The sequence below is a fragment of the Musca domestica genome, unplaced genomic scaffold, assembly GCF_030504385.1.
Source record: "Musca domestica strain aabys unplaced genomic scaffold, Musca_domestica.polishedcontigs.V.1.1 25, whole genome shotgun sequence".
NCBI lineage: Eukaryota > Metazoa > Arthropoda > Insecta > Diptera > Muscidae > Musca > Musca domestica.
Genome location: NW_026712277.1, coordinates 11,376,313 through 11,401,972, shown reverse-complemented (window position 1 = coordinate 11,401,972; position 25,660 = coordinate 11,376,313). Strand labels below are relative to the sequence as shown.

Genomic DNA, 25,660 nt, shown 5'->3' with positions numbered 1-25,660 from the left:
ATTATTTTCTTACCAACTGTGGCAACCCAGTACAGAAAACGCAATGCGCCGCCGATTGGTTTACAGTTGATAAGCTGCCGACGCCGCTGAAAAAATATCATTCAGCTTCGTTGTCGGACAAGGAGTAAAGTAGTCTTTGTCGACTTACGCCGTCCGTCTGTCATGTCGCACCGTCGTTGAATTTGAATTTGTAGCTAGTTCCGAGCTCGGGCGTTATGCATTACACTCATTCGTAAACAACAGAGTACCCCGAGTCTTTGCTTTCTGTTTATTTTTTATCGGGTATTCCTTTGTGGCCTTCATATTCGTTTCGTTGGGACGTTTTTCATTTTTGTTTCCAACACTCGCAACGAACAACCAAACCGAACGAAAGCGCACGCTTGAAGCAGAGACAGAGACCTGAACACCAATAAGACCAATAATTCTTTAATCAATTTATTCGTCAAAAACGACAAGTAACAATAAATTGTTAGTTCACAAGGGAAACAAAATGCCCGAGGAATCCAAGGAAAGCAAAGCCAAGAAATTGGCAGCTGCACGAAAAAAGGTAAGGTACACAAATTTACATCTCCTGATGATGACACGTCACTTGTTTGGCTGCTTGTTTTTGTCAGACTTGAAGAAGCAAAGCAGCTGTTCCTTCTAACTTATTGTAGAAACGTATAAATTTACATGTATTTACATTTATTCATTTCAGCTTAGAGAATATCAGCAACGTGGTAATGCCGAACCAATTCCTCAAAATGTTGAATCAGTCAGCAACAGTGGTCATGTAAGCAGCAATATATCAGAACGTTCTGAATCTGACCTCCACTTGAATGGCACCAACCTTGAACTGGACGTTAGCCAAATATGCAAAGCACAAAATGATGATGTCAGCAGCAAAACAGAACTGGAATCTGTCAATTATTTTGCAAATACCCCACAAGAAGACACATCAAAATCATTTCCAATATCCTTGCCTTCGAGTCACATCGATGAACCCACATCGGCCGATGGCACTCAAAACATAAATGCCATACAAGTTCTTATAAGCGAAAAGGCGCAACTGACATCTGAATTGAACAGATATCGGACGACGTGTCGAGAAAAAGATCTCGAATTGGAAGAGTTAAGGGTGCAGTATGGCAATGTAACTAGACGTGTAGATGATTTACAGGAACATTTGAAAGATACGCAAAAACAATTGGAACAACACAGAATGCAAAATGCCGAACTGCAGCACAAACTTGCCCAAACCAGAGCTCTTAATGAGGACCAGTCATCTCACCTATTGGAATTACAGCAACAAATGCAGTTACGCGAAGAACGTCTCAAAGCCTTAGACAATGAACACAAGGAGAAATGCAATGAATTGGAACTGGCGCAACTTAAAATACGTCAACTATCCGATGAAAGTAACATAACCAAGGACAATCGTGTCGAAACCTTAACCCAAACTCAATTCATGTACGAACAGCAAATACGAGACCTGCAGGCAATGGTTCAACAGTTGACACAGGACAAGGAACAGGCCAACACCCAATATCAAACATATGTTCAACAACTGAATGCACAAGTAAATCAGCTAAATGAACGAAACAGTGAACTCATGGAGGAATCTTCTAAACTTCGGGAGAGGGAGAAGCAAATGGTGGATCATGTGCAGCAACTGGAAAGGGAAATACAAAAAAATATATCCCGACAGTCTGAAATCAAAGAAGTAAAATCAATGGTGAGCAGTTTTTTTGTTATGTTTCAAGAACTACGGATTTGACGATTTAGTCTTTCTAGAGCTCCTCAGAGGAAGTAACGAATAATCAGCAGTTGCAGGAGTTGCGGGATCGTATACAGGAGTATGAAACTGAGAGATACGAATTCCAACTAAAAATCAAATCCCAAGAAGACCGCTTGATTACTCTACAAAACGAATATGAGCAAAAGAAGCAGGATGTCGAAGAATTAAGAGAACAGTTGGAGAATGTTACAGCTGAGCAACCGGATAAGACAAAACTGTTGGCTGCCATGGAATCGGATAAAATAGCAGCCTCTCGTGCACTGTCGCAAAATGTTGAATTAAAAAAGCAAATGGACGAATTAGAACTTCGTTTTGTGCAACTCACAAACGACAAGGCCGATCTCATGAATCGTTTGGATTCCGAACAGTTCTCTAACCGTGAAATGCGCTCTAATTACAGTGCCATGGAACAACGGCTACAAGAGCTAGATGAACGTTTTAAATTCAAAGACGAAGAAATGATAAGACTTTCTCATGAAAATGAAGAACTCAAAAAGAAATTAGGTCTTAGTGAGGAGGTATGTAATGCGATAGATAAGTAGATGAGTATTTCTGAATAATACAAATACAAATATTTTCTTTATTACTGATTTAGACTGGCAGAAGAAGTCGAGCCGCAAATGACCATGAGCACTATCATGAAGATGGACAGCATGAACATGATCACAACCATGAACATCATCATGAAGATCATCATCATCACAACGAACATCATCATGAAGCACATCATCACCACCACGAACACCATCATGATCAAAATGGCCATGACCATTGTCATCATGATCAGGAGCAACAAAATTGCAACGATGGTGGTAGCGAAGTACATGATGAACATGACTCTCACAAGCATAGTCATGATAACGATAACGAAAACGAATGCAATTCACAAATGGATGTTTGTGAAGAAGCTACCGAAATTGTCCAGAGGCCAGTAACCCCAAAAATGAGCACAGCGTCAAAACCTAAGACTCCACACATTGCTACTGAAGAAGCTGTCGAGAAATTACAATTAAGGTTCACACAACTCATGGGTCAAGTCGCAGACCTAACAGAAGAAAAACAGCGCTTGGAGCACTTAGTTATGCAACTACAATCAGAAACTGAGACAATAGGGGAATACATAGCCTTGTATCAGACCCAAAGGCGAATTCTTAAGCAAAGGGAATATGAGAAAGCTGCACAAACAGCTCTGCTGCAAGAGGAACGGCAACAAATGAGAGAACGTCTTACCATGTTAAATAATCTTGTCAACAGCTTAGGCATGGAAATACCGCTAACGCAACAGCAACATCAGTTGCACCAACAACTTAATGAAGCACTAGCGGAAAGTGCAACACAGGATGGTCATGTTGAAAAGGACTGTCCACCTGAAGATCCATTGTTGACACCGGCTAACAGCATTACTGAAACCACAAACGATAATTGCAAATCGTCCCCCGAGCCTCATATTAAGAATTTAAATTCCTTAGAATCTCAACAGATTCTGCATAAAATTCAAGATATTATAACTGAAATAAAGGAGAACACCAAAGAGTTACCTTCAGTCCAGCACTCTGTTGATCACCTGAACTGTTGTTCTGGAAAATTTGAAGTGGTATAAACGATTTAATCGCTAACCTAATACATCCCTAGTTTATGTATATATAAAATTATGGCTTCTTGCTGCAAAAGGAAATGCTTGTGTACATTTTTAATATTTAAAAAAATATCTTTTAGCAAAATAGTTTCAGTAAATAGTATTTATCAAAGGCAAAATTCAATTCTAATAAAAAAAACTAAAGCACCAAATTTCTTATCTATTGGAGGTAAAGACAATCTCAGAAATCAGGCAAAATTACTCTCCGCCTCCTGATTTTCTGAATTCAACAATTTTTAAAGACGTTTTAAAATAAATTATATTGGCACACAGGTTCGTTTTTATTTTTAATTGATTTTCATTCCGGAAAAATAACTCAAGCTGCCTTAAAAATGGTACCAAACATTGAAGATTGTTTCGAACCTAAACGTTTTCTGGCAAGGGACGCTTCTAAAGAAACGAGTAAAGATTTCATCAATGTTGGTGGTTATAAATTCAAAAGTTTAATGGATAAAGTTGAAGAAATGATATTTCGTCAAGAATTTGATAGACCGGATGATACACACGATAGCGACGTCATACTTGTGCAAGATATTAAAAACCTTGTCCTTTTTCTGGCCCCAACGGAAATGACCTCTAAAAATTTTGTCAAATTCCTAAACACCGAGTCGGTTCATTCCCTTATCAAATCGTTAATTATTTATTTTGAACACTTCCTAAAAATACTGGAGTTTATATTGATACGAAGGGAGGAAATGGTGGGCGAGAATGCACAAATGCAAAATCAAGACAGCACTGAAATCAAACGTATATTTTCGGCTAAGCTATCACAATATCGCCTATTGTTGGCCAGAGAATACAGTCGTGTACTACTGGGCGAAGGTGACACCAACAAATTTTACCACATGAAACCGGTGGTTAACATTTCATTATCAATAAAAGATCAACAATTTCACGAATGCTTCCTTGCTTTCTGCACAGTTCTTGTGTGGATTGCAATGCAGAGGCGCAGTGTGACGGTTATTAATTGGGAAATTGATCGTTTGTTTCGATCCGAACACTTTGCATTGGTCCAGTGTAAGCTTGGTCTGTCGAATGTTGAAGCCAGTATTTTATATGGAAATAATTACAAACGGTGCAATTATCGTGCTCAAACCTCGCCGTTAATTCAAGAACTGAAAAATGTCGAAGACGAAAATCTTCCGATTCTTTGGATAGGAGAGAGAAAATACCGAGGCAATGATATACGTATTGCAGAAATCGAACTGGAATACATTGTGCCATCTTCACAGCTATGCCTAATCGATGTCAGCCATGGAATTTTGGGCCGACCCAAAAAGCTGTACGATGCAATGTTAAATATTAAATGGGATGCAGTGGGCAATGAAAACTACAATCTTGACTATGATCCGTATCGCATTATACGACAAACTTTTCTGAACATTCCCCAGCTAGATGCAGAAAAAAGTAGAACATATTGCCAAACATATGAGACATTTTATCAATTGAAGCATTCTAATGAGTTATGGAAGTCAAATATGATAGAAAAATGGATTAGACGAAATGATGTTATTAAATATTACAAGACCGAGGGAATGCTTACAGACATATGGATGAAATGCAGAAAGGAATTGGAGGACATGTCATACGGTCGAAGGGTTGAGGAAATAATAAAAGATTTTATGGAACGAAAGGGCAAAATAAGGAAGAAATGAAACTAATTTAGTTTTCTTAATAACAAATAATAAATTACTTACAATATTGATTATTTAATTGGGAAATATAAATAAAAAAATAAAAACCAATAATTCTTACGTTTGTAGTTGCTTTTTTACATATGCATGTGCTGTGTTCCAGAACCTGCAAGACAAGGAAAACACTCGAGTGGCTTGAACGCGTAAATCAGCATGTTAACTTTGCAAAATATGATGAGAGCCACCTGGATAAAAAGACAAAACTAACTTTCCCATAGACTAATAAACATAGACTAATGAATATATAGACAACGGAAAGTTAGTTTTTTCTTTTTATGCAGATGACTCTCAGCACGCAAAATCAACCATAGATAAATGAAAATATAGACAACGAAATGATCTCATCGTTTATCTTCGAAAAAATCGGATCAGCAGATATATATATTCATTCACTATATATTCATTAGTTTATACAACTGTGATTCATCACGTGCGTTACGTACGTTACGTTTACAATAAAAATCACGCATATTTTGCATTTGACAGTTTTTTCCAGTTCATTTTATTCACGAGCGCTTTTGAGTGAACTAGTTCGAGTAGTTCATAGTTCACTATCGTCGGAAGCAGAGCAACGGCACACACAAGAAACAAAAAATAGAGGAAGAAACACACGCAAATATTTTTGCGTTTTTATCGTTTGATATAAACATTTTACATTTATTTTTTTGTAATTTTTAATTCTGAAACGTATTTTATCGATTCCACGGAACGCACCAACGAAAAAAGTTAACCATCAACATTGAGAATTGCATTTATTTTATGGTGTATTAACAAACGAATACAAAGTGAGTGTGTGTGAGAGAAAAGAAAAAAATAAAAAAAAACAAAAAAATTGCCACCAAGAAAAAATGATAAATGTTATAAAAATCAAGGTTCTGCCAAAAAAAAGGAATTCACGCTCTAAAATATAAATTATTTAATGGCTTTGGAACACTCCTGAGAGTATTTCTGGGATATTTTTGTTGCTTTTACACTAAAACAAAAAAAGTCAAATGTTCATATACTTATGATCAAAGAAGAGTAGAAACTTTCTAGCCAAACCAAATTTTTGCCATTCGATCCCAAGGTGGAACACACTGCAAAAAGACTAAATTTCAAACCAAAACTAATTTGCGATATAAATATTGAAGGTATGTACGTATTTACTTATACAGTAGCACGACACTAATTGCGAATGGGAGTTTCGAGTTTCCATATGAAATATATCTTATCTACTTTTTAGTCAAGTCCTACTTGCATAAAAATGGGTCAATGCATGAGATAATATTGGAATTAAAACGGGGATATATGAGTGTGTCATGCCTATTTTTGGCATGTTTGGTCTTTAAAAGAATTACGATTTGTTTAAAAAACTTGTCATCTTAGGGTATGAGTTAGGATAAATACAGTTTTTGGGTAAAAATTTCTAAAAATAACAGTCCACTAATGGTCCTCATAAATTATTACTTTTTGAGATGATCACCTTGATAGGCCTCTAGGAAATACAATTTTTGTTCCATGTCCTAATTACATATGCCAACTCGCACTAAGCTTGTCCAACTAGGCATATTGGAAATTATATTTTATGATTTATACGTTAGATTTCCACTACTTCTTCAAGCATACCAACAGTGTGCATGTAAATGAAACAAAATAGGAAATATCACATTTCCTACACATAACAAGTAGCAATGAGTGCATTTGCAGTAACAATTTAAGCTTATTTCAGAACTTTTTGCATCGAAATGTTTCGACGTTGACGATTTAAAAGGTATAACGTAAAAAGAGGTTCGAAGAAAATGCATGTTGGTCTTGTTACTCTTTAAAATGACCCACATTAAGTTTATTTACTTCGGTCTAAAAGAGGCTATGGCACCACGGCAACATGATTGACTCTGCAGGAGGTTGTTGTGTGGGGTATTTGTTATTGTTTCCCATGTCATCTCACATGTTCCGAGGAAAAGAATACAATCGCAATAAGATTAAATGCCCATACCCATGTACCCATATGAAGAAGTCAAAAATGCAACGATTAGTTTATGTTTACCTCTGTCAATGACCTATGCTAATGCTAAACATTCAACAACCCCAACATAAAACAAAAAATATAAATAGCTACCTATTTGCTTGATTTCTAATGCACGCACACTGATGGTGCTACACGTTGGTTGTGGACTATTTCAATGAATGTAAACCCCTTCCTCTACATACATAGATCTTACGTGAGAAGTAAATTTGCTATTGTGAACTCACATTTGTTGTACGTATTTATAAAAATATATTTTAAGTAAAGGACAAATTTCAATGTCGCACCATCCGAAAGGGCTAGGAATAAGACATGTATATTTAGTAGTTTGCTTATGACTTATTATTTATCAACACGAGAGGACGATCCTCGCACAAAAATACAGTTCTTACCGGTGGAATATTATCAGCGCCATACCATACCGTCATGTTAATAACCTTGAGCCAATTGGCTGTGTTCTCTTAAATTTTCTGGAATATTTTGAAGTTTTTAAGAAATGCCTTCGAATAATTAATGTCAGATCGTTCTCGTCTGAAGAGAGAAATAAATTCATAATCCTCAATTAGACTTAACAATGCAAACTTAAAAATGCCTGGAAGATCCATTAGAACCATAGCACCTAACAACATAACTAGTGTTCTCTTAAATGAGTCATTTGCAATGAAACGCTTCATGTGTTGAAATATTTAACTTTTTTCTATGTTTATGGAATGAGATCGCTCGTAATTTGCATATCCACGCCACACAAACCTCCAATTTGGTATCTGTTTCATTTGATCTTCATTTTTTACAAACGGATGGAAACAAATAAACGACATCAATGATCATGCATACACAAACAACGCTGTGCCCATTGCAAATGTGTGTATATTCGTTTTCATTCTGTTTTAGATTAGAATGGAGATAATACAGATTGTCTATTATCGTAGTGGGAGGTTATATCGTCTGTGCAACCGTCGAGTTAAGCTAAATAAAATAAAAATGGCCAAATGGGAAGGGAAATTTGTGTACTATTTTCGCTCAGAGATCATTCAGCAGGGGATTTTCTTTCTTTTTTCACATTACCTATAGTGTTTTTATTTACTGGTGCTACTACTCCTCTACTCACTTCCAATGATATCGCGTCTAATCAATTTGCAGCTATCTTATCTGTTTTGAAAAAGCTTGTACCTATATATTTTTTATAAAATACAAAATGTAGAGACCTAAAACTCATTGGATAAGATACTAGTTAACTAACACGCTGACAAAGGTGAATAATGCAAAAAAGAAATATAAAAATAACCATCAGGCGCTATCAACTAACACATTTGTAGAAGAAAAAATGAGCTATCTAGTTGTGCCCATATATATTTAATAACAAAGAAGTAAAAAACACAAAGAAATATTTGCATTTTTAGTTACTTATTGAGGTAAACAATATAACTCCTTTCAGTGGGGCCACCAACCTTTTTTGGCAGACTATCAAACAGCAAAAACGTTATCAACCAAAATGTATAGAATAAAAAAGAGGTTTTTGAGAGGTTTTTCAAACTTCAATCACAGACTTACTAACAAGACAAGTTAACAATTACAATTTTGCATAGTGTGCTGCTGCCTGTAAAACTGGGCTTACACAAGTTTTCTCATTCCATAAATCTATAATTTATACAATTGTGACACAGCCTTTACTCAATCCATTAGTAACAAGATAAATAATTCCAAACGCTCCAGCTCACATAAATAAATTGAATAATACCAGCACATATATGTATAGGTGTAAGAAAATACCTATCTTTAATTCTTTTGATGTGCAAATCTGAGGAATTCTATCATATATGGCTTAAAATTAAGGTCATAGCTCAATATTTTGACTGGTAATTCATCAGTGGAGAGTAAAATCTCCTACTGAAATATTGCAATTCAAATCGGTATTATATTTATTAGATTTACAAATTCTGTTTTAATTTCGAAGAGCAATTTTTGTTATATATGTATATATGTATGACCACCTCCTCATGTTACCCGCTTTATATGCAGAACAATGTCGACAATTATGGTAGCGCTCGATGATGTTTTTCTGGGCAATGCCGATGAGGATGTATGCAACATGTGTTTCCCTCGTCATCGTTGTACCAAAGCATTATTACAAAACAGAATATTAAACAAATAAAGGCAGAACAGTTATGAGTCACAATTTTCTTTGTAGTTATACCCGTTCATACTTTGGCTTACGGTTGTGCCTCAAGCTGGCGTTACAACTGTGATTGCATGAAGATATGAATCAGATTTCATTTCTTATTATTTTATTTGATTCGCTTTTGTAACAGCTTTTTAACAGTAATTCGTTTGCTTTGGTGGGAAAATAAATGGAACATGTAATAGCATACGCGGAATGTGCGTCATGCTTTGGATTGTCTGACAATCTGCCATTATTCTTCAATTGTTCCTCTGTTAATTTTGGGATTGCCCATTTTAATGATACGTAGGTTTATTAATTGATTTTCCTTTGACAAAAAGAACTCCACCTTGGTCAGTACATTAAATAGGTAGTTGTTTGTTTCCATTTTTTTTTCATTCATTCATAGGGTGTGCCATTTTTGACCAGATAAGTACACACTCAATTCATTTTAAAATTATGATAAGCGTTGATAAATGTATGTAGCAATGTTTGCTGTAAATTAAAACCACAATCAGCATGAATCATTCGGGAATTTGTTATTCAACGGTGGAAATTAAAATTTCCGCGTCATTTAAAATATGCCATATGGCATTTTTCTATTCATAAATCTTTGTTTAGTATTTCCATTGAATCTATCAGAAGCCTTAAAACAAAGTCAACAAAATATCTTTTACAACGCCCTTTCAAAACAAGGGCTTGTTTTATTTACAAAACTAATGCATTTGTCCGCTATGACTGGGCGAAATAGCATTTATTTTTTGTTTGTGGAAAAAATCCAATTTAAGCTCGTTATCTATCAGCTATAACAGGCAAGTTGCTATTGACCAGTTTAATACGCAATCGCCAGCTGCTGAATTTATTTGGTTAACATAATTTTGGTTTGAGTTTTACATTCAATTGGCTATGAGTAGAATACAAATGAAATGTATTAGAGTGATCCGTAGTGTAAATGATTCTAGTTTTGGTTAATTAAACACATTGCTTTGAAATTCAATATGAATTAAAGGTATTTGTTTTACTTAGTTCTGGAATTACGTCCTAAATATGTAAATATACCTATCAAATGCAAATCACTTATAAAACACACTGTGTAGTTTATATAGCTTTTGGGATGTTTGAGGCACAATAGGTAGTAAATCTACCACAACGATGATAATGCTAATAGCAATAATGAAGATGACGAAATGTAAACCACAATCATATTAAATTTCATAAAACAATGCCAAATCAGCAAAGAAAAAAATAAACAATTGCGATTAATTTTCTCATTCAAGTTTTATTTCCCATTTTATACGTTTTCTTAAAAATGACATCCAGTTATAGAGACCTTTGTAAAAAGGCAGGGATTAGGTAGGCTTTAACCATGTTTAATTACTATTTCCTCCAATAAACACATAGGGAAAACACTGAAATCCGATTTATTGATCTAAATTTGCTTTCAATTAATTAATTGAATTTTTGTACTCCATGTTGAGGTGGTAAATAAATTTACTGAGCCTTAAGAGCGACATTGACGACTTTTGCTTAATGGAATTCTGTCGAAGCTGCTACTATAAGTCTTTCTTTGTCTATACTTTCTTTGCTCTATGAATACACTCAAAATAATGGATAATGGATTCGAGATCATCCAAACTTTAACTATCGGAAGCTTCCAATATTTCGATTGCAAAATTTTGAAAGGTATCGGACCGATAAACCCTTTTTCTCTTTTACAAGAGTACTTTGATGGAAATATCCGTTGAGATAATGGGACAAAGACGAGTTACAAAACATTACAAAAAATTCTGGATAGAGGTGTTAAAAATATGCTACCTCAGGGCCACAACCCAGGTCGATGACATTGTCCTTTATACTTGGCCTTTTAAAATTAACTGAGCGAATCATCTTTATCTATCTGTGATAGTTCATTGCCCACAGAGATTTAATTGAATCCAATATAACTCAATATCTTATTCATAAGAGATATTCTGATTGTATTTTACAAGATACTTATTTTATCATGACTTATCCACTGTCTATTATTGATTCAGTGATCAATAAAATGTAAAAGATCGTTGGATGACGTCAACTACAGGCCCTAATCATAGTACTATTTAAAAGAAAATAATCTACTAAATGTGAACACAAAAATGCAATGTTTCGGTTCTCTCTGCTGACTATTGTGGAGATTAATGCATAAAAAATGCAATACGCGACCTCCACAATGCCATTCATTACGTGAATTTTACGAACTGTGATGGTATAAGCGGCCACATACAAACAAAATGGATATTTACACTTGCACTTATTGATGTTAATGGTGGCGATGCTGCTCTCCCCCCCAACTGACAGACAACCGTGGGCTAGTAGTTTGTTGTTACTCTCCCGCTATGTTTGAATGACTCATGTCTATAGCGCTGCTGCCAATCTAGCCAGTTCTCTTTCTGTGCACTGCTATTCCACAACTTTTTCGATCGTTCGGTAGAGTAAGTCGACATCTCTTTGCTTTTGAACTCTTTCGGGTTTTTGTTTTCACTTCTTATCTCTTCAACGAATAACTTGTGGTGATCGCATGCGCAACTCAATAGCCAGCCTTACATGTGTTTTAAGCTGGGGAGGTGCAATTGTTTTCATCGCAGTGGCTGCTGTGGGCACCAATAACATTACTATTTCCAATATCGCTTTGCAATGAAAACGACTGGCAGAGCCAATTGTTTACCCTGCTAGCCAGCCAAAAGGGTTGTTGTTGTCATTCAGTGTGGTGCAAATGAACGTGCGTGTTTGGATTTTAAGCAAGATTTTCGACATTTGCATTTTATTCGCTTATTAAAACTCAGCTGCAAGTTAATGTTTTAATTAAGCCAAGCTAGGATTGCAATTCAAAGAAACGCCAAAAAAATAAACAGAAAGTTTGTGCAAGTGAAGATAATATAAAGAAATAAACGTACCGTCGAACTTGAAGTTAAGCGGAGCGAAGTGATCGATTTATTTGTTTGGAAGGCATAGACAGCCAAAATATCGTCACTGCTGATTATCTGCTAAAGGTAATTGTTTTGATTTCATTCTTTCTAATCGCAAAGAAATGGGTGATTACTATGTGCTTCCTTCATTTAGCATTGTGTTGCTCCGCGTCAATGATTCATTCATTTTTTGTGGTTTGTTTTGTCATTTTTTATTGTTTTATTCTAGTGTTTCTTTTTTTCATTTATTTGCTGTTATTGTTGTCTTGTCCATAAGCAAAATCTTGGAAATAAAAAACAAACATGCCTCATATAGACCGGCCTCAGTCTGTCAGGCATTACAACGTGTTTGGAATCTTAATTGAAGATTATTCAAGATTTTATTCATGAATTTGTTGAGCGTTTTAAGTTTGCCTTTGTCATTGCGTTTTAAGCATTTATTTTCGTATTGTATTCTTTGTCAGAAATAAAGGAATGTTTCCGCATTCAATGTTACAAAAAGTCACCGCTTAAAATCAAACGCTGAAAATTATACTAAGCAGGTATACGGGATATCCGGAAAGCATAATTTACATTTTCTGGACTCTATTAATAAGTTTAAAAACCCTTGATAAACTAAATCAAAATGCAACATGCATAAAATATTTAGGAATTCCAAAACTACTACACGTGTTCGTTTATGTTACATAAATTGGTATCGAACTGTGATGTGTGCCGCATATCTTTGCAAAAAAAGGTCGACGTTTTGGTATAGCCCCTATACCTCTATTTTTTCGGTATTTTGGTGATTTAACCGACATTATTCACCGAAAATGTTTCCCGATATTCGGTATTTCAGCGAAATTATTCACCGGAATTGTTTTAAATTTGGTATTTGAAGTTGGTAATGGGTATTACAGCTTAGGACAGAAAAATGTCTGTGAAAGTCCACGTCTTCACATAGCCCCAATATATATATTTAACGGATTTTATTTTATTTTTTTTTTTTTTGAAAATTGCCAAAATCGTTCCAAATGGTGGAGGGTATTCAAAGATCGGCCCGGCCGAATTTACAGCTTTTTTACTTGTTCTACTTTGTTTGAACTTGGGCAACCTTCCTTATTGAGCCATACTGTATGCTATCCCAATGTTCCCAAATGTGCAATTTGATGTATAAATCCATTTAAATTTTATTAATATTGCATATTAATAAATGAGAAAATTTTCATTCAAATGGTTTTCAGTTTTTTCGGAAAGTAAAGTCAGTTTGTAGGACAGAGAGGGCTGCAGAAAAAGTGGCATTTAACACAGTTGAACTCTCTTTTTTCCCATAGAACTCACTTCTCTTTGTTCTTTATTTTGTAACTTACTGTACCACGCTTATAATGCCATTTAAACATAATAATATACCTATATAACTGCTGCCAATACATGACATTTAATATGAGAAGGTTTTATAGATATAAATGCGTGGGTTTTTTATTTCATTTTGTATAGATTTCTTTATTTTTGGCCGTAATGACCACCACAATTTATTTGATTAAACGTAGGATGAAGCTACGCGAATGTTTTGATGTATACATTTGTTTATATTTTATCAACAACCATTCAAGACAGTCTTCTGAATCTAAAATAAGCCTCATGAGCCTCTTAACCAACATCATAACGCGTTGCATAATGGTGAATGTTTGATATCTGTCTGGCCTAACTTTTTCGTTGCAAATTTCAGTTCATTAAGCTCACCCAAAGAAGAGAAACAGATTTAAGAAAACTAGAAAACACGATCTACCCCTAAAAGACAAAACCGAAGCAAATATTCACTGGTTTATTCTGATTATTGTTAATTAGGTCAAAGAATTTCACATCATTCTCACGTTTTAATCATAATAATAATGTAAAAAAGTTGTTATCTATTCAAGAACGTGTGAAATAAAAAATTAAGTAGAACTACTATGGGACGAATTGACTTGACACTTTGTTTTTGTACACTGTGCAATAACAGACACACTCACTCACTCACCTAGTTCATGTTACAATACATCTCCCAATATTAACGACTTCAAAAATGCGTAGGTTTCCTAGGTGTAGAGAAGAAAAGAACTAACATATTTCTGTTACGAATTTGATCAGCACAACCCATTAAAAGTCAGTTTTGTTTTAATTGCCAAATAAAACACAATTCCTTGGTGGTGATACCTGTGCTCCGTAGATTTTTGAAAATGTACCTTATCAAACATAGATTTTATGACAAAGAAGTAAATTTAAATGTTTTTATGTATCATCGTTAATTTCAGTTCATCACATCAACTGATGACCACTAGCCATAGATTTTCTCTTTTAGACAATTTTGTGCGAAATACTCTTTTGAAAAGTGAACAATTTTCTTTTTACAGATGGCTATACCTCCACCACCAGGACCGCCACCACCACCAGGTCCACCTCCTCCACCTGCCATGGGCGGTTTAAAGTTAGGAGGTGGCGGTGGTGATCAGGCTCGATCAGCCTTACTACAATCTATACAAAAAGGCAAAGCCCTCAGGCCAACAGTTACCGTGGATAAAAGTGGTCCTGCTATGTCTGGTAAGGTGTGCGGCAGTACATCGCCAAACAGCGGCTCGCCCAAGCGACAAGTTATTGGAGGAGCCAGCAGCAACACTGGCAACAGCAGTAATGGTAATGGCGGACCAAAACTGGGTGGTTTGTTTGAAGGTCTGACTTCAATGCCGAAATTAAAGCCAGTTAATGGGAGTAGGGGTATGAATGTTATTTCAAATTGTTTGCGAAAATACATTTAACCAATTTTTTCCTAATAGCAAGCCCAGCTGCATCGTCTTCAGCAACAAATGGTCGCAGCAACAGCCCTCCATCAGCGCCAACATCAAATGCAGTATCAAACAGTGGTCCAATGGATTTCAGTGCAGAACTAACGAAACATTTGACCCTTAAACGGCAAAAACAGCAACAACAGCAAACGTCAGGCTCCACACCTCATATCAATGCCACAGAAGCAAATTTCAAAACAAATCGCGGACCACCACCTCAACCACCAACACAGCCACCCAAAAACTTATCAACGGTATGTTGCTCTCTAAAAAAAAGAACAAAAAAGCTATCCAAAATAAATTATATTCAAATTAATTGCCCTTTCTTTGTTGTACAACTTTTTTCCATTTCAGAGCACTTCCGATTCTATTTTGGAAAAGAGCAGATCCAATGCCACACGTCCAACAATTTTACCGAACAACGATACATCGAAGCAACCCATTCCAGCCACAACATCGGAAATCAATAGTAAATTAATGAAGCAAATCAACACTGGGGGAAGTGTAAGGAGTAAAGCCGCCAATCTAAAGTGAGTAATATTACTATTCATAACGTTGACAATGCCCCCTGTATATTTCTAAGACCATTGTGTGGTTATTACAATTCATAGAAGGACAGAAATGGTACGGTTTTGTTTTCCTTTATTCACATTAGATTAAAATTTTTCTGTTAGATGTTTTTTTTTGTCTCTTTGTGGTTTTTTTACATTTTTTAAAACATTTTTTAATGGTGCATTGCTGCCAACTTTTGCAGTTCACGATATAAATAAACGATAACCACAATGTAAATTTAATTTTTTGTCTCCGGCGTATATATTTTTTGCACATATCTATAGTTTATGCACCACTATATAAATTCGAAATAAGTCTAGTCGGCATGTCTGAAAAGGGAAATTTAAAGCTTTCATTGGTTCTTTCGGAATTTGGTTGTGTAAATATATATATTTTCATATGCATTTCAATATAAATGAAATTGGCTGGCCAACTTTTATTGCCATCGTTTACATATAGAAATAAAGAGTAAATATTAAGTTTGACGAAGTATCTGCCCGAGTTTTAGTTAGAAATAGAATACACGGAATTTGTACTCTATTTCAAAAGGAAGATAAAATCGTGAACGCGGCGTTTTTTTTCAGTCAAAGAGAAAAACTTGAGCTGTTCGGATGTCACATTTGAATTATTCATTGTTCACTAACATTATGTGTTACACACATTCAAACACTATTCAGAATTTTTCGTTAGCGAGTATATCGCACATTTAAAACATATGTTCCTTCTTATTGCATGCCAAATTTTGTTATTGGTGTATATATTTGTTTATCGTTTTTTAGTTATTAGTATTTTGTTTTTTATTATGTAAATTTATTTTACACCACTTTTTTGTTTTTGGTTTTCACAGCTTGACATTAGGGAATAATAATGTATTTGTAAATAATAACAACAATGACAGTAATACAAAAACATCATCCCTAAATACCACAACCAACTATTCAAACAACAACAGCCACACAAATAGCTCATCGTCATTGGTAGCATCATCGGCAACATCGGGATCATTGCGTAATCTAGCACCAAACAAGTCGACCTTATTTAGTAGCAATGCCGGTGGAAATGGTAGCACTAGCAGTAGTCCATCTGCATCCGCGTCACCATCTCCGCCAACGAAATCTCCACTGCTGCTTTCCATGAAGCCTAACCATGGCAAACCGAACTTTGCCCCAAAGCCACCAGGTCTGCAGCAATTGGCTGGTCAAAGGCCAGCCGTGGCACGTCACCATAGTATGAAATCACCCAGGTATAAAACAATGAAATTGCCTCCTCCTTGCTCATTAACAAAGCTTAGCAATCAAAATAAAGCTTACATAGCTCATAGCTCACATTTCAAAAACAACCTTTCCAAAACAAAACTCACTTAAACATTTCCAACGTGCTTGTTTAAATAATTTCATGTTGATAATTGGTTTTAAACGGCTTCAAATAACGAATCTTAATCCCATCTGCTGAAGATTGAAGCTCATAATTTTATTTGTATTTAAATGTTAATAGGTCACCGCCAATAACAACTTCGGGTGGAGGTCCAGTATTCCCAACACAACAACAATTCGGAACAATGCGCACACCATTGGCGCAATCGCATGAAGCTATTAATTCTGGTTTGCGATCGGCACCTCAACCACCAATTGGTAAGCAATTGAAACTTTGTTGAATGTTTCACATCTATGCTAAAAACGTTTTGTTTGATTCAATTCGAATAGGTCGACCCACAGTGGCACCACCCAAGCCCCCAAGTGTTAAGCCACCACCACCGCCTACACCAGCACGCAGTACATCGAATTCGAACTTAAATCTTTATTCTAGTACCAACTCAAGTTCTAATTCCGCATCATCTGCTGCGCCTGTTGCGGCCATCAATACGGCGCTAATATCGTCAGCAACAAGCGTGAACTCGTCGCCGCCTTCCACTCAACCGCCCTCCAATTCTTCATCAACGAACAGTGTATCCGCTTTGCGTGATCAATTTCGCACCGGTGCAAATTCAACACCGCCACCTCCCCCACCACCATCTTCTACCGCCATGTCTCCGCCAGCGAAGTCTTCGAGTAGTCCACTGAGCAGTAAATCTCCGAAACCAATTATACTAAACGGAGGTCCAATCAATGCACCACCATTACCGCCACATAGGACATGTCCAGCGCCACCGCCACCTCAAAGACAATCTAGCAGTGGTAACGTAACTGTAAGTAGTCGCGGAAAAATCCAAAAAAAAATAGGTATCATGTCGTATTGCACGACAGTCATACAGCTATGGTTAGCAATTTTTTTGTTTCTTGTAGCTCCGACATAATGGAATTTATTCTTTAAGCTTTATATTTACATTTAAGGATGTCCTTTTTAACATATATGGCCTTGATGGCGCCAATATGTCTAGAGCATCAATTCAATACGTTTTAGTTGTGTTCATTCCGCTATGGTATTTGTGAGTCGAACTAATGAATATGTATTCGAATTGGGGTGAGAGGACTTTCATTCATTCATTCATACAAATCTTACGGTTTCTCTTCAACCCCTAAAAGTAGGCAATAATTGTCTACACATTATAACCCGAGAGATATACAACGAACCCTCCGTAATGGGGAAAATGTTGTGCAAACACTTTTCTCATTCTTTTCGTGTGCCATTTATTCTCTCTTCTTGCTCACAGCGTAGAAGCGTAAAATTTAAACAACCCACAGCACAAGCACTATGTTATACCTCAACATTTTGCTCGCATCCAATTCTCTTTATACCTTTTTATGACTGTTTGTGGCGGAAAGTTGTTGCTTGTCCTATTTGTGTTACACCACCAACAAAGGAATTTATATACATATATACTCCTATCACTGTTTGTGTCGCATTTCACTGCATTCGGACGAAACACAGTCAACAATAATACTACGATTGTTATGGAAAAATCGTTAAAGGAAAATACATGCGTTAAATTAAGTGGAAACGCTTGAATTGGATTGAAATATAAACTAATCGCATAGTGTAACGTGTCGAGGGGAGTGAACGAAGAGATACATTTTACAAGTGCTACGTGTATTGACATTTCTTCAAATACCTATGATGATTAATTACAGAAATAGGGTAATTTTTTCCAATACATAGTATAGGCATGTGTCCAAATAAGGCATACATTTTTCTGTTGGAAACAGTTTATATTGTAATAAAAGGATTCCGATGTTAACTTATACAAAACTCGGGTATTAATGTTCCAAATGTTCTACATTTTTCTTTTTAGTCGAGTGGAGCCCCACCTGTACCACCTCAACGCCATTCATCCATACGAGCCAATGCTCCACTAACACCACCAGCTGGCATCAATGCAACCCCCAACTTTGGCAGTGCAAATGCTGTAAGTCGTTTGGTCACTGATTTGGAATCCAAGTTCGGTAAACGTTTCCACAATGTAACCGAGTTCCCAAAGCCCCCACCATTTGTGAACATTCACAAAGCGTATCCTAGTCGAACCGTCAAAGCAACAAATGGTATGTAACATGCAAGCAAAGGCATCACTCTTCATTTGTCCGTATTTCAAATGTAAACTATGAAAATGGCAATGATTGGAAGATGATGGTGAAATGAAGTCGGAATGCATTTCATTTGCCGTTTAAAAATTATGTTTCTTCTTATAACCTACCACATAAGTTTTAAAATTATTCTTTGTTTTTATTTTATTTGGATACAATTGTTTACAGCATCTTCTTAGAAAGAACACTGCACGCGAGAGATATTCGAAAATGTAATGAACTTTTCTTAACTAATTCATATACAACAAATATACTATCTGCAAATGTATTATTTTAAGCGATTTCCAAGCAAAGCATTTTACACCTCCCCCCTCCTTCTTCCCACTGTAATATTTTGTATATTGAATTTTTATTATTATTATTATTTGTAAATGCCTTTTATAATTTTACTTTTAATGTTATCTAATCATTAAACTAATTTAATGTTTCCCAAAAGATCGTTGAAGTCAGAACTCTTTGCAAAAAAAAAATGAATTATAGCTTTATATTGAATTCTTGTGTATTTGTTTTTATACATTTATAACATTTGATTTTAGAAGATGTTATCATGTTATATTACGTTTGGTACTGAAAATTTCAACTCTAGAATGTAGTCCAACATCAAATAGTTAGACAAAACATTCTTGTGTAATCCTGATGAATCGTCTAAAGATCGGCCGTTCGTTTCGATTTCCAATACAATATACCTATAATATTATATGTTATAGATCGCATGCAACTCATTATTTTTTTATCTACATTTGTAAAAAATATTGTTTCCGTTTGAATTATGATTACAAATTTAGCAAAACCCAAATCACATTTACACTTGCATACATATTTCTACACACAAACAACTCTTGTATTACCTTTTTACACGTGTGTGAAATAAAATATCAAATAAAAGAAATAACCGCATATACAATCATTGTTTTTTTATTTTTATTTTTTTTTTCTTTTTATTATTATTTAGATTGAATGTGTGAAAAAAGTGATCACAGGATAAGAACAATTCTGATCGCCTTATTAGGATTATTTTAGTTTAATTATAATGTTGATAGTTTTTTTTTTGTGTGTGTGAGGACATCTTTAAATCAATGTTAGCTGATAAAATTTGATTCCAACTAAGAGTGTTTTCATTTGCAACTTAAAATTTGTAGAACATTTGGGTTTCCTTTTTTTTAGATTATATCGTCAAGAGACTTTTTATTTTTCATATACACTCTTGATTATCTCATAACCATTTGTTTTTCATTATTTCCATGTTAATAGTTTTTTTATTTGGCAGATTCAGATATCAAAATTGCTAAGCTGAGCTACATGATAAAAAAGAGCTTTTCTCTATAGTTTTTTTAGAGTATTTCTTATTATTCCATTGGGAAATAATGTGATATTAAAGTTGGCCTTTTTTTCTGAAAATTAAAATAAAGTTTGCTTCCAATTAGAATGTTTTTGTTTAAAATAAGGCGTACAACTCTCATTTTTTTGTAATCTGTTTTGTTGATTTACCCAGAGATTTTAATTTCTCATTCATTTTCAAATGTACACACGAGTAAAATATTTGATATTAAAAAAGGTATTTCAATAATTGATCGTATTTTCCAGCTATTACTACTAACAACAACAATAATGTCACCACTGATAATAATAACACAAATCCATTAGTACCATCAAACACAACTTCAAGTGCAATGGCGAAGACCACAAAACCGATTCAACCCGCCGGTTATCAACCATTCAAAAAACATAGAGCTCCAGCACCTCCGCCACCTCCTCAAGCTGGTGTTGCCGCCGCAACCGTGTCGGTGATACGACAATCTAGTTTTCTTTATGGTGCTGCGGGTGTTGGGCCTCAACAGAGCCATTAGTAAGGTGACCATTTAAAAAAGGGATATTTCTGTTTTTACACATCAATTCTTGGTATTAAATTATTATTATGATATTACCCTTAGAGATGTGCAAGCAATGCAAAACAATTGTAAACATGTAAATCAAATAAATTGTTAGACTTTTTTATTATTGATGTAATCACTATATATACGGTATACCTAGAACAAATATTAATGAATATTACATATATACATATTGTATTAATAGTACAATAGCATATATTCTCAAACAAATGCCTTCATAATGAATAGTTGTGTACTTTATATGTAAAACTTCCCATTGAGTTTTTCTATATTTACTTATACAAATACGCTATATTGGATGAAAATATCTTCTTAATATATTTCTATAAGTACTGTATAATATTATTAAATAATTGTCTTCTCTTACCAAAAAGGTACCCGTTTGTGAACAGTGGTGAAATTCATATTATCAATTAAACCATGAATACAAAAAATAATACATAATAAATATAGCACAAGTAGCCAATGCAAGATTAATAGCACAAAACTCATCGAAGAAAGGAATAGTGCAATTTACATTCCAAAAGAAGAGCAAACGTAATAAAGTGCATTAAAGCAATATTAATTACAAGAATAATTCCATATACCTATTTCTAGTTAAAAAAAAGAAACATATACAGTAAATAAATATCAAGCTGTTTGCATAATCCATGTCAAAAAATTCTATTCTTCAAGAACCAAAAATAATAAAAAGTGTTTATAACAACAGTTTTTCACATTTATTGATAGCAATCATGTTTTTTGTATGTGAACGGAGTTTGTTAACATGGCACTTACTATTTTTACTCTCTCTACTGCTTAATTTTCAATATTATCCAAATTTGTCTGTCAAATTTCGTTAATTACCGATTTTTTCAACACAGAAAAATGATAATTCCATCTTTCGCATTTATTCAATTTTGACAAAGTCAAAACAAAGTCATAACTCGGTAACTTTCAACCGTAAAATTTTCAAGTACAAATTCAAATAAACGTTATCAAATTAGAATCTGCGATTATCGATAATTATCGTTAAATAGTTACAGATTCTGTGATGGAAACCTTTCAACCCGTTCTGTGGAATTCGAATCGAATACATCTCATTGGTTTTATATAATGAATATATTTTTATTCCACAGAATATTCAATAATATATATGTATAATATAATCACAATTTCCATAAAGCTTATCCCTTTACGTTATACTAGATTTAGGAAATTCAATGGCTTTAAATTGTCAATTCTATTGAATAAACTTTAAATAAATGTTCATAAAGGAGATCAACCCAACAAATAGTCCTAACGTAAACATTTCAAAAAGAGCAGAAATGGTTTCCATTACATATATGAATGCAAATTTCTGGTCTCAAAATCCCAAATCTATTACAAAATCCGATATTACAATTTCTACCACATCTAATAATCGAAAGTCGGCTTACCCTAATTTAATAATTCATTTCTGGGTGTGGCAACACCGTCAAATTAAATTTGTACCTAGTTCCTTGCTCTTTTGGTGAATGTGTTCAACAACATATGTTGTCAGCCGTTTTGTTTTGATTCCACATTTTTTTCAGATTTTCTTTCTGTGCCGTCTTTCTTTTCAGTGAAATTCTCGGCGGCGGCTAAAAGTCGACTGCGAGCCGATCGGTTTCGTGCTATCTTTGATATTTGAGAATTCCATACATCTCCTGAACCCGCCAGTGGGTTTACATCTGTCGACTTACGCCGTCCGTCTCTAATGGCGCACCGCCGTCGAATTCAATTTAATTTGTAGCTAGTTCCGAGCTCTTTAGTGAAGATGTTCAATTTTCTCAGGTCTCATTCGTAAACAACAGAATACCCCGAGTCTTTGCTTTCTGTTAATTTTTTATCGGGTATTCCTTTGTGGCCTTCATATTCGTTTCGTTTGGACGATTTTCATTTTTGTTTCCAACGCTCGCAACGAACAACCAAACCAAACGACTTGTGCTTTGTACATATTCCGTGTATATTTGTTTATTTTTTGAAACAAAGGTAAACATGTTGAGTTCCATGGCAAAAGAACATCAGGCGAAACAAACCAAAAGGAAGCAGGAGCAAGGTATACATTAAAAATATTAAATGTCTGTCGTAAAATTTTACCCATTTCACTTTTTAAGAACTCAAGCGAAAGGAAGCTATAGAAGCATCAAACGAATTGACCAAGGCACTAGTGGAGCACTTAAATGTTGGGTATGATTATTGCAATATATTTCGTAATTTCTTTCACCATTCGTCCTCTTTATACGTTACGTTAATTTCACAACAGCGTTGCCCAGGCCTATCTAAATCAAAAGAAGCTTGACGCAGAGGCGAAACAGCTGCATGTTGGTGCTACAAATTTCGCCAAGCAAACCCAGCAATGGCTACAACTAATAGATAATTTCAGCTCTGCTTTGAAAGAACTAGGCGATGTCGAGAATTGGGCCCGCAGTATAGAGAACGACATGCATATTATTCAAAACACTTTAGAAATAGCTTATAAAACATCACGGCAGGTCCAGCAGAATCCATCGTAGAGCCTCTTCTGATTTAATTCAAAGTTTATTGTAGTATGTTTCTTTACAAAAATCCTTATAATCTACTGAAATTATAATTACTGGCGACATTCTGAACAAAACAAATATAAATGGAATAGTACACATTCCGTTAAATAATAAAAATTAACTATCTTATATATGGTAATAAATGGGTAAGTGAAATGTAGCAAAAGTAATATTTGGAATTGGTAATTCTTAATATTGCGGCCTTGTTAATGTATGATGCCAAAATATATGGTAAGCTGATTCCATGCGTATTCACAAAAAGTACAAAGTATTTTTGGTTTAGCGAAAAAAGAAAAATATTTGAGGAACAAAGTTACACATTGTTGGGTCAAAGAAAATATAAACGAAATCAAATCTTTAATATATATGGGTATAGTTGGTAGAGAACCGATTTTGTACCAAAGGTTGGTAAAAAAATCAATAGCGATAACGACCTGCAATTAATAATGAAAACTTTAAACATAAATACTTGTATTATGTATATTAGGATACATACGTGGTGAATGGGAACGACTACGGCTTCGCTCGTAGCGGTCCCGGTTGCTACGACTATAAGGTGAAGGTGAATGACGGCGTTGAGAACGATTACGTTGTGATAGGCTTCTGTAATTAGGTATATATATATATATATAACTTTTTTGCGTCAAAGAATTATAAAAATATGTGAGTATTACCGCGTAGAACGTCCCCTGTAAACACCTGGGGTCGGGCTATGAGGTCTCTCTGTTATGGAATAAGCGACACGAATGCGTCTACCATCAACTTCTTGGCCACAGCACTGATCCCGTGCGACCTCGGCATCCGCTAAATGCTTGTAGTAAATGAAGCAGAAGCCACGTGAGCGACCAGTCTACAAGTGCAAGAAATTTCCATTAAAATGTCTGCACACAGAAGCACAAGCGATTCCTTAACTTATGATTACTTAATTTGTTACACACAAGCCTTTAGCTTCGCTCACAATATTCTTGAATCAAAGCTCATTATTGTTGATTATTATATAGCCCCGATAATGAGCTCACTACTACTGTATCTTGAGAAAAATGAGCTTCATAATGGGGCATAAGGGCAAATATTAAAAATATTAATATTTGTTTACCTGTGCATCAACTACAACTTGTATTCGTTCGATAGGTCCGTATTTGCTAAATATCTCCCTGATTTGTTGTTGTGTAGTATGGACACTCAGTCCAAAAACTCCTAGACAGCGGCAAGGAGAAGGTTTTTCCTGAGGAATGTATGTGTTTAACAATGATTTGTGGACACGTTTTGTTCGTACCAACTTACCCTGTTATTGCGATAGTTTCTGTCGTATGGAGAGCGAGACCTTGGCGGTTTTGATCTGTTACCATGACTACTGTAATTTCTTCGGTTATATCCTGGAGATTCCGATCTTGTAAAAAGGAAAATTATATTAAATTATGGACTATGTGTGCGCATTTTCTTGTAGTTATTTCATTTCAGTTCTTAAGAGATTTGAGCTTGAGTTCTCTTCTTGACATATCTTGGAGTTTTGCGACTACTATTTTTTCTAACTTTTCTGTAAACAAAGCCCAAAACGGGATACAACTTCAAACCAATTTGAAACAAAGTGTCACATAACCTCAATGTCAAGGGAAAACCAAAACTTACCTTGAGTAACTACGGCGCCTTGACGGTGGTAAAGGAGGGGGAGATGGTGGTTGGCGCCTCTTGGAAACTGGCGACGAATATCGGTCACGACTGTAGGAACGACTAAATAAATGGAATACTACTAAGCAAATTTGTGAAGAAAGCATTTCTTATTTCTTACCGACGTCCTCGTCTATCTTCTGGAGAATATGACCGGGAACGACTGCGCGATCGTGGACCCTAAGGGCAAACAAAAGTCGGTAAATGTTATTTATATCATTTAATATTTTCCCTCAAATATCATCGTAGATAGTGCTCACTACATTACTCCTTTACTGGGGGCTCTTTTGAAATAAATACACAGTCATTTATCTTACCATAGTTTTTTATGCAGCAGGCAACTCAAGCAAATTCTAACGAATGGTCTCAAACAAATCAAATAAGTATTTAATTAACTAAATGTTTCTGAAATGAAACAAACAACAAACAGTATCAGTCTCAGCCTCCTATGATTATGTTTTGGCACAAAATATA

The 25,660-nt window shown here is 35.0% G+C and overlaps 5 protein-coding genes across 10 annotated transcripts; 4 read left to right on the top strand and 1 right to left on the bottom strand.

The window, feature by feature from the left end:
- Window positions 1–143: 143 nt before the first annotated feature.
- Window positions 144–23,635, top strand: LOC131800332 (biogenesis of lysosome-related organelles complex 1 subunit 1-like). The gene is made up of 4 exons (XM_059123745.1): window positions 144–363; window positions 22,915–23,034; window positions 23,093–23,165; window positions 23,242–23,635. Exons 2-4 carry the CDS (start codon window positions 22,974–22,976, stop codon window positions 23,489–23,491), a joined length of 384 nt encoding a protein of 127 aa, XP_058979728.1. The 5' UTR covers window positions 144–363; window positions 22,915–22,973; the 3' UTR covers window positions 23,492–23,635.
- Window positions 357–3,687, top strand: LOC131802941 (golgin subfamily A member 2-like). The gene is made up of 4 exons (XM_059123743.1): window positions 357–547; window positions 698–1,714; window positions 1,774–2,295; window positions 2,373–3,687. The coding sequence occupies exons 1-4, from the start codon at window positions 491–493 to the stop codon at window positions 3,375–3,377; spliced, it is 2,601 nt and encodes an 866-aa protein (XP_058979726.1). The 5' UTR covers window positions 357–490; the 3' UTR covers window positions 3,378–3,687.
- LOC101889485 (protein phosphatase 1 regulatory subunit 36-like) lies at window positions 3,742–5,161 on the top strand. Its single transcript, XM_005185241.3, has one exon. The coding sequence runs from the start codon at window positions 3,746–3,748 to the stop codon at window positions 5,066–5,068; it is 1,323 nt and encodes a 440-aa protein (XP_005185298.3). The 5' UTR covers window positions 3,742–3,745; the 3' UTR covers window positions 5,069–5,161.
- On the top strand, window positions 5,643–21,078 carry LOC101900737 (WAS/WASL-interacting protein family member 1). Of its 6 annotated transcripts, none has more exons than XM_011294945.3 (9): window positions 5,643–5,892; window positions 14,585–14,945; window positions 15,005–15,267; window positions 15,368–15,543; window positions 16,413–16,808; window positions 17,060–17,196; window positions 17,269–17,750; window positions 18,795–19,041; window positions 20,668–21,078. In XM_011294945.3, exons 2-9 carry the CDS (start codon window positions 14,585–14,587, stop codon window positions 20,928–20,930), a joined length of 2,325 nt encoding a protein of 774 aa, XP_011293247.2. In that variant the 5' UTR covers window positions 5,643–5,892; the 3' UTR covers window positions 20,931–21,078. The 6 variants fall into 6 exon arrangements, with proteins under 6 accessions (XP_011293247.2, XP_011293248.2, XP_019892920.2 ...); XM_011294946.3 differs by having other exon boundaries at window positions 5,643–6,237; XM_020037359.2 differs by lacking the exon at window positions 20,668–21,078 and adding an exon at window positions 19,252–19,575 and having other exon boundaries at window positions 5,644–6,237.
- On the bottom strand, window positions 23,498–25,660 carry LOC131802942 (transformer-2 sex-determining protein-like). Its single transcript, XM_059123744.1, has 8 exons — window positions 25,504–25,660; window positions 25,308–25,366; window positions 25,148–25,249; window positions 24,803–24,908; window positions 24,615–24,743; window positions 24,193–24,368; window positions 24,015–24,121; window positions 23,498–23,952 (listed from the first exon to the last, which is right to left on the bottom strand). Exons 1-8 carry the CDS (start codon window positions 25,504–25,506, stop codon window positions 23,936–23,938), a joined length of 699 nt encoding a protein of 232 aa, XP_058979727.1. The 5' UTR covers window positions 25,507–25,660; the 3' UTR covers window positions 23,498–23,935.